This window comes from Lycorma delicatula, chromosome 5 (genome assembly GCF_047948215.1).
Source record: "Lycorma delicatula isolate Av1 chromosome 5, ASM4794821v1, whole genome shotgun sequence".
Classification (NCBI taxonomy): Eukaryota; Metazoa; Arthropoda; class Insecta; order Hemiptera; family Fulgoridae; genus Lycorma; species Lycorma delicatula.
Window position 1 is genome coordinate 166,702,505 of NC_134459.1, and position 9,791 is coordinate 166,712,295.

At 26.2% G+C, this 9,791-nt stretch overlaps 1 protein-coding gene across 1 annotated transcript in view; it reads right to left on the minus strand.

The window, feature by feature from the left end:
* Positions 1-7,378, minus strand: part of LOC142325787 (very long chain fatty acid elongase 7-like) — a 107,844-nt gene extending 100,466 nt beyond the window's left edge. Inside the window, exon 1 of the mRNA XM_075367817.1 lies at positions 7,327-7,378. Coding sequence (XP_075223932.1) covers positions 7,327-7,375 — 49 coding nt within the window. The 5' untranslated portion in view covers positions 7,376-7,378. The remainder of the gene's footprint in view (positions 1-7,326) is intronic.
* Between the last annotated feature and the right edge of the window lie 2,413 nt (positions 7,379-9,791).

The window sequence follows — 9,791 nt, forward strand, 5'->3', positions numbered from 1 at the left end:
ATTTTTTTTTATATATATTTATTTATTTTTTTTTAATTTCTTGGTAACAGATGAAGATGTGTAATCTTCATGTGAATATTTTATACCCAGTTTCTAAATTATTCGAAATTTGACCTTTAAAGAAATGAAGAAAGGAAAAAAAAACATTTTAAACAATGAATTCAGATTTTCCCCATTTCCGAATATAATAAACGAGATATTCACTGTTTTGTACTGAAAGCCAGTATTTCAATACCGTATTTTTCACTTATCTCTGTAGAATTAAATAAAAAACATTTTCATGAACTTAATTGTTTTCTGTTTCCTTCTTTCTCTGTTTAATGGTTGTCCTTTATTTTATTCATTCATATTTTAAGAATTGAATAATCTAAATAAAAACTTTAACTCATGTACAAACAGACTTTATAAAATAAAATCAAATATTTTTAGTTTTTGTATTTCAATATTTTAAATATTTAGTTACTAAGTTGCTTTCTGAATTTACACATCCACTTCTTAGATACGGGATGGGAAAGTTAATATTTGAGAATATACTTATACAATAATGAACAAAGATACATTTTGCGATTTAAACAAAATATCCAAAAAAATTCTGTCATTAAAATAAATATAAAATTACAATATTTTTACGAGACTGGACTCTTTTCATTTGATGTATATTCCAGTGTAAAATTTTCTTCTCTTTTCATTGGTGGGGTCAAAAATAGATTCAAATCAAAAAAATAAGTTCAAAATCATCTTCAAGGTCATCTTGAGATTATCCCCTCAAATCTGAGTAATTTTTGTGAAAGTAATTTTTTTTTATTTTCCTTAGTTTACGAGAAAATCGCGTAGGAACATTAAACTGAAACGCTCTGAAAATATATATGTATATCTTTTAAAATTTGGGTTTTAATTTTGAATCTGTATTCTTACGAATTTTTTTTTATTATAAGAATACAGTTGTGTAAATTTGTAGATACCTGTTCGACTGTATATGTAATAGATTCCCGCTTAGTTAATATGCACATAATCCAAGTGAGGAAATATTATTCCCGTTAATATTTTACCGTTAATGCAGAAATCTTTCGGCGAAATTTTTCGTTGTCTGTAACTGGAAAACAAAGCTTTTCCGGAATCATGTTTATGTGATATTTTTTTCATTATTTTTTTAATCAGAATAATACGCATATATATTTTAGCATGAACTGCATAGAAATTTCTGTATTTTTTTTAATTTCCAGACTCTGTCAAAAATCCTTCTGGCTTAATAAAACATCTACTTAAAAGATTAAAACAATTCCTTAAAAAAAATTAAAAACACGGAAATTTCTACTTTGGGATTAAATAAATAACATGTTTTTTTTTCATTAATTATTATTTGTTATAAACTCAGATTTTTTTTAAAAATCTAACTTTCTTTTAATTCAAACCTACCTTTACTTTTGAAGTTACATTATTTTATTTTATAAGCATTATTGTATTATATTGCACATTATTTTATTAAATTTATGTTCCTGTGAATTAAAGAAACTAATTAATTTCAAAGCTTTTATTCAATATATCAGGGATTTGATATACATAAACGGTTTTTTTTTTATTAAAATGTAATATTCATAAATAAATTTTCGTTTAGTTAACCTAGTACAAGACTTATTTATTTGCTGATGTACTTCAATGATTAAAAACGTATTTGATTAAAAATTATTTAAAAAATGTAAATGTGTATTAATTATAAAACTATTTGTTTAAAAACAAATTATATTTTTATTAAATATTGCAGCTAACAGGACAGAGCAAATACATACTATCTGCGTTATAATTTTTGATATTGAACATTCCCTAAACGTAGCTTAGGATTTTTACAGTAATCGATTAAAACACAACAGATATAAAATAAAGCTTATTTCTTATTCTAATATATTTGTTAAATAAATGTTTTCATAATTTTTTTATACTACGCAATATTATATGGAATTTATACCAATGTATTTTCAAAGCCCAATTAATTTCTTTTTACGTTTAGAACATGAAAAATATTATTCTAAATTTTCATTTATATTAATATTTTATTTCCAGAAAACAATCTTTGTTTATCGTTTTATACTTATATATACAGAATTTCCTTGTATGAGAAAACAATCCTTAAAACTGCAATTTTAGAAACTCTACTTGTGTATCTGTCGGCCAGTTAGTGTTTGGTTATTGAAGTTTTCATCTCGAAAACTTATTGAAATATTTTAATAAAATTCGGTTATATATGAATTCCCAATGAAATCAAAGAGATTTGTTTGCAGATTTCAAAACTGCAGAATTTTAACTTTTTAAATACAAATTAAAATTGTAAACAATAAATAAGTAATAATTAAGGTTTAAATGATGAGGAAGGAAAAAATGAAATCAAAGTGAAATGGCCGGAAGAGGGAAAGACCAAACAGGCGGAAAAATGAAACAATATTGGAAGTAATGGAATTATATGTTCGTGGTTCACAATTGGCCTAACCGCAAAAAAACTAAATAAAATCCTTTCGAATTTTATTTTTTCTTTATCCAGTTAAATGTCTAGGATGGTAGAACCTGGAACTTCCCGAATTTTGACAATCATTACTTTTTAAAAAACGGTGTTTGACAACTTGTAAATAAAAAATGGAATAATTACTTTTCTGTGGTATGTTATACTTTTACGAGTTGTATGTGTATTAAGGATGCGGAGGCATTATCTTTAGGTTTTTGTTATTTTTATTAAAAAAACAATTTTTTTTTTAATTATTAAATCACGGTAGAAAGCTTGGGAATTTTTTATTGGAACATGAAACAAGAAATCTGTACGCAAACTTTCTCAGCTAACTGTTTTGATAATTTTATTAGTAGTTATTTGTAATTAAAATATTTATTTTTTTCAATTAAATTTTTATTCTTTATTTGTTTTTCTTTTTAAAATAACATTAAAAGTTTATATATATATATATATATATAGATATATATACACATACTACTTGGTCAGGCCTCGCTTTGCTCACAGCAGATTGCCAGGGAGCTCCGCTCCTGTGGCCAACTGTTGTATTCGTTTTCGTCATTGTTGTGAGAATAATGCTAATAAATAACAATTAAGCCTGAAAAGCCCTCTTTCTCCAGCGTTGCCCTCGTTCTTAACGTAGAAGTTCTGATATACTGCTGTAAACAAACATACCCCTCTTGGTTGCCCTTCCCATTACCCTTCAGTACTCTGTACCAGAAAGGGTCAAGGTAAAGAGCTGAAAATCGAATGTTTTTATAAAATGCATAGTTTAATTTTTATGCCCAAACACGAAATCAATAACCGTGTTAGATGTTATTGGAAACGAACAGAACCGCCACAAAAATCAAACATTTGCATATATATATATATATATATATATGTATATGCATGTATTATTTATGTTAATAACGATTAAATTTTTTTATGACTAGTTGTGTTATTCTAGTTTTATATTTAAACAATATATATAATGAAACTATTGTACTGTGCGATAATAAACAAACGAAAATGTTTTCAATGTTTAAAAACACTATTGTACTGAAAAGTTTTGTCAGTTGTCAGTTTTAGTAATATTACATTAAAAGATGGGATTAAAATTTACATCCTCGTAAATGAAATTTGCAAGCAGGTTTTCAATGTTATAATTGAAATGTGTATTGCATTAATAAATAAATTAGCTTATCCTATTACCCATCGCGTTTTGTCATGTAACTAATAATTATAATACAAATTAATTATTAAAATAAATTAGGAATGTAACAGTTATGTAAAAAAATAAAAATTAAATAGTTTTTTTTTCAAAAAGATAGTCGACTTAAAAATCGTAAAAATATTTCTTATAGATTTTTTATTGTATTCTTACTTCACCCTCTTAGCGTAAAACACAAAAAAAATTTGAATCCACCTTCAAAAATGTTAACATTCCAAGATTAAAAAAAAAGCTTCTCTTGATTTTAATTTTTTTTAAAACTAAGATTTCAGTTAGTTTTAAAATTATTCTATTTTTAATTTTTTTATTCCTAAATAATTTACGATTTTCAGGTGATGCTTGGATTAAAAAAAAAATATTCTTATTAATTTTGTACGAGACATCTATCTTGTACGATATTAAAAATATTTCAGTAAATGCAGAAAAAATAATAGTTTTTTTTTTAAATCATGTAGCTAAAAATAATGTTATATCCTTACCGGCTAATTAATTATTAAACGATGCTTACACAGCAAAAATATAATCCATAATAAAATAGTTAATCTACATCTATTTTTTGTATGTTTTAAACCTTAATATTCAACATTTCATAATAGTAATAACAACAAACACCAGAATGCAGACTCTGTTCAAGCTGAACACTTAAGATGGCGCTATGAAATTGATATATATATAATCCACCAAAAGGTAACCAGAAAATGTGAGGTTGTTTGTACCAGCCTTATTAGAATTACGTCTCATGTTCTTCATTGGTGAATGATCGCTTTATGTTATATTTCAATTGATCAGTAACACTAAAACTAATAGTCAGAGTAGATTAGGTATCATGTTGATTATAAAAGTGAAAGGTTTTACCTATCATTTATATTTCGCCATTCCCAACAACATTAATCTGTTGCAATCGAAAAAAATAAGGAGAAATACAGATAACTGACTATTGCGGTTAAACGCGTGTCAAATATTTCATCTATGACAATATTGTAGAATTTAGAACAGGAATCGTAACGAAGAAACCTTTTGAAGCTTAAAGATCTTGAGATAACCGGAAGCTCTAGATAAATCCATGCAGAAGTTTATAATACTAAATATGTACTGAACACTTCAATAATTCGTAGATTACCTTTAATTTATTTTTTTATTAAAATTTTAATTACATTTTACATCAGCAATTTAATATAAGTTCTTTAATAATAAAATCACTTCCTGTCCTTTTGAAAACAAATACCTGGTAAGGAATTTGTATAAACTGCCGACAATACAAAATGTTGCAACTTATTATAATAATAATAATAATAATATTTTTTTGTTTATTTATTTTTAAAAAATATGAATATATTTTTTTTTAAATCCTCGATGGGGATTGTTTTTGTTTCTTCCTGCACTTTTACTGTAGATATAGTTGGTTCAGTCTTTCTTTCAATTACTGCTTCTTTTGGCTTCACACATCTACTAATTGTAGGCTTAAATTTATTCTTTACGGAGCTCTTTTGAACGGCAACTTGTCCTTTCTTCTGCGATGGCTTTGGACTATTTCCTTTTGATGATCGGTTGATGTTCCATCTACATATGTAGATGGGCTTGACTTAGTTTTGAACTTTAAAAGCATTAACTATAAATTTATTTAAAATTCTGCTTGATTTAATTTATAACTGGCGAATGTGTTTATTCTAAACAGAATTACTTTGTTCAGTTTCGGTCGTATTTTAAATTATTTATATTTTAATAGTATTATAATGCTTTTTTTTATTCTGTCCTCTAAATTACTTAGATAAACAAATTTTTGATTAAAATTACAGTTAAAAACATTTTATAAAAAGTTTTTTTTATTATTTCTTTGCTTGTTATTGTATAATTATATAATAAACACAGTCTGTTAATATAGTTTCTTCTAAGTGTTCACGAATAAATAAAAAACACGTTTTACTTATACCATGTACATAAATTGCGTGCTACGTATTAGAATGTAGAGGTTTAGCTAATTTTCTGATAAATGGCTGTGCAGAAGATATAAACTCCTGAAGAAGGAATAGAGACTGCATTATGAAAACATATCGTTGAAGATTTAGAGTGCAGTAATTATACTGAGGATAAAAGGTTTACACAGAATTGAGTCCACAAAAATATAAAATAAAAAATTATATAATATACGAATAATAAAATTAACAATATTTTTTATGTGTATTTTCTAAATTTAATCTAACATTATGAAACACAATATTTTTTTTTATATGAATGTATATTACTAGAATATACTACATGTATAACTAGAAAATTAGCATATATATCTTTTGAATGATAGTCACACGATAAAAAATGTATAATTAATGTAACTTTTAATTTAATTAGACAATGAGCTACGTATTAATTAAAAATTTGAGAGGTTTGATATTTTATTAAATAACAGTTTAACTTATAAAGACATTTATAATTGCTTTACACATAATTTGTAAGAATAATATTAATGTACATTTTTTACTACAAAGATTAATCATTATTATGGATTAAATTTTTAATTCTAACTGTAAAATAATTTTTAATCATGAAATGTAAACTAAGTTCTCTAAATGTAAAATAGAGTGAAAAAAGTTAAGTTATACTAAACTGCGTGGTACGTTTGAATAAATCTAAAAATAAAGATAAAATATTTATATTTTGTGAGAGAGATTAATCTCTACATAATTTCATTTCCTAGTAATCTTTTTTACCTTCTAGTCTGGTAAAAATTTCAGATAACAAAATAATCTCAAAAGAAATCCTTGGCATGCTGCTACATTAATTACTTTTAATTTTACTATTAATTACATTAATTACTAGTTAGTCACTAGACGCCCCATCTACCAGAAAATTAAAATATATACAAGTTGAAACTACAGTTTGTATTCTTTTGTTTCTGACAATGTATTATTGAAGAGTACTGCTGTACGTTCTAATTAAAATTATTAAAACAATACCAATTGATTGCAGTTTGTTGTTGACAGTCGCGTTAAGATAACGAAAGCGGAATTCCTGTATAACCATAATGCCGTATTCGTGATTTTTTACTGGAGTAAATGTCACGGTCATCAAGTTATTGTTATAATAAAATAATCCCTTACGTTAGTGAGTTAGAGGGTAATATTTTTATTACCTTAATATTAATATTTATTAATAATATTATTATTAACAACAGAATCAACAGAAACATCGTAGTATTTATATTACAAGGAAGAATTATAATTTTACATTGCTGGAAACTCTATTTCAATGCCGCTCAAGTTTCTGAGTGAGATATATACTAACTACTGTAGCATCTATAGTGAAATTTTTGCTGACTCTCTTTTCGGAACGCATACGCAAACAGCAGAGAGTATGTGGGCAGAAGATAACAACAAAAATATGCGAGAATTGGAATGCCGCCTTCTGGAGAACGACTTGTTCAAAAAGATACTGGAAGACATCCACACTTTCTGGCCACCAGAAAAACACCTTTCCCTTTTTATTTTAATATAACGGAATATTTTACGTTTTAGAACTAAATAGAATAGTTTTGAGAAAAACTCCATTAAAATGAAATTAGTAACATTAATACTTACTTACTTTCAGTAACTACTATCATAAATACTTTTTAGTAACTACTTACTTTCATGTATATCTGTGATTTCCACCAAAGGAACAGTTTCTAAAGACATATTTTATTTCTGAAAAAAAAAACAAAATATTATCTTACCAAAATTATTACGTAATATTTTAGGAATTATTAATTAATATTGGAAATGCTATCAGCATGTGATAGTTAAACTTCTGATGTGGAGAAGTCATGTCAGGGAGAAAAGGATGCAATTTAACATTAAGTTCAACGAGATTTGTTGGTTCCTTGCAGTGGGTGTCAACAATCATTACCTAACAAGCAGTTGTTGTAATCAACGGTCCTGGAACCGATTTTCTCCTACAGAATCCAACTGTGGGCTATGGCAAGTGAGACTAAATTGAAGTTGCACAGGTATTCGACAACAAACTGTTGAAAAATATAATAGAAGCGCCATGATCTGCGAAAAATATTGGAATACGTATTTTGTTTATCTGAGATTGCCAACCGGTCGATAGGAGATGTAAAATATAAAATTTTGTAATTCGGTACAATATACAAAATATTAATTAACATACAAACTGATTAGGGATTAACATTCTAAATACAGCGAAGACGTTAAACGCCTAATGCGACTGGATATATTAAATGTTCTCCAAGATGTGACGTAAATCAGTTACCCTAGCGTGTTTTGCAAAGTCAAATTCCTTAATTTCGTTTCTCCACTTGCTTTTATTGGTACTCTTTTTGTTTTATTTTTGCATTAGTTATTGTTTGCTTAACTGATAAGCATATTTTTTGGTGATTTCTTTTCATTTTTATGTTCTGGATTTGGTTTTTGAACTCATCTTATTATTTATATTAATAATATATCTATGTTTATTGTATAAGATATTTATATATATCCATGCATATACAGTTATATGAGGGATTTTAATGGAAACCTATATCTAGCAGAGGAAAAATGGGGTGTTAAACACAATTTCAAGGTCATTCGACGCTGCTGGGTGAGGTGTGGTATGTGCGAAGCCAATTGAGGCAACCTTGCCTCATTTGAAAATTTTACTATTAAAATTTAATTTCAAAACCTTATAAAAAAAAAACTAAAATATTACACAATTGTAAAATAAGAATTACTTGATATTAATTTTTTTATTAATGATAAACATAAAATAGATAATTTTAAAAGTTATTATTTCACAGTCGGTAATAAAATTGAAGCAGTTGATCAGCAACACGCAATACGGTATTAGTGTCTATTCTATTCTGTAAGCAACATTAAATATATCGGGTACTGTGAATTTTACTTGCCATTGAAGTAACGCGGTACTGCAGATACGGTTCTGGCACCTATTTTGTTTGATATTTCAAGTTAAAAACCATAACAAACTATCAATTCTGCTTCTTAACTTCGTAAAAATTTCAGTACTAACTCATTTCACCGTAGCAGCTCAATTCAGACCGAAATCCTTGACTACCTTAACTCGCAAACAAAGTACTTTCGCAAGTAGAATAGGTAATGTAGGTGCAAGGAGAACTTTGTGATACTCTCTATATAAAAAGTAGTAGATTTTAAAGGAGTTTCAAAGGAATAAAAAGGAGCTTAGGAGTTTAACTAGTTTTAAAGGAGATTTTAATCGACGTAAAGTCGTAGATTTTTTAATATAAAAAAATTTTTTAATTAAATTTATAGTACAGGTATATGAACTTACTGAATTTTTATCCTAATGAAATCGTAGAAGAAAAATTCTTTCGATAGTTGCTGCTTTTATCACAGAGGTTTCAAATAGTTATAAGAATCAAAAAAATTTTCGTGGTGTTATTATTTTAAAAATTTAATTTTTTTGATTCTTATAACACCACGAAAATGAACATTTTCAGCTGTTCTTTTAATACTGCATTTATTAGAAAACAAAGTAATTTTAATTTATTGTAGGATAATAAAAATTGATCATCTGTAATAATTAAAATAGTTCAATTTTAACTATTTTAAAATTAGAGATGAGGAATAAATTTTGTGTTTCATCGGAGAATCGTTGGCGACTGAAAAGTGAGATTGAATACAAATATTGTTCAGCTTGACGAACTTTTCAAAACGAGCTACTACTCAACACTTTTCTGTTCAAACATTTCCGGCTATGAGTTATGAAATGTTTCCAAAATTTCCACTTTAAAATTTGTCCAACACATCCAAACTAAATGAAATTTAATACCGTTAAAACTAAGTTATTTTTCTAATGAATATAATAATAATTCGTAAGTAATTTTTTACATTTACTAACAGTTTAATATCAAAAAAATAGATGTAATGGTGAGATTCAGGTTTCAATTTAACCATTTGAAAACGGTTAAAAGTAAAAGTATTAATGATAACATAATTAGCGCTGGAAATATAGAAGTTTGTAATCAATTAAAATACAAATGTACGGATTAACATATTTCTTTACGAAATTTGAAAATACAGAAATATTATAATCTTATCGATTAATATATAGTTATCAGGAGTTTATTCTAAACAA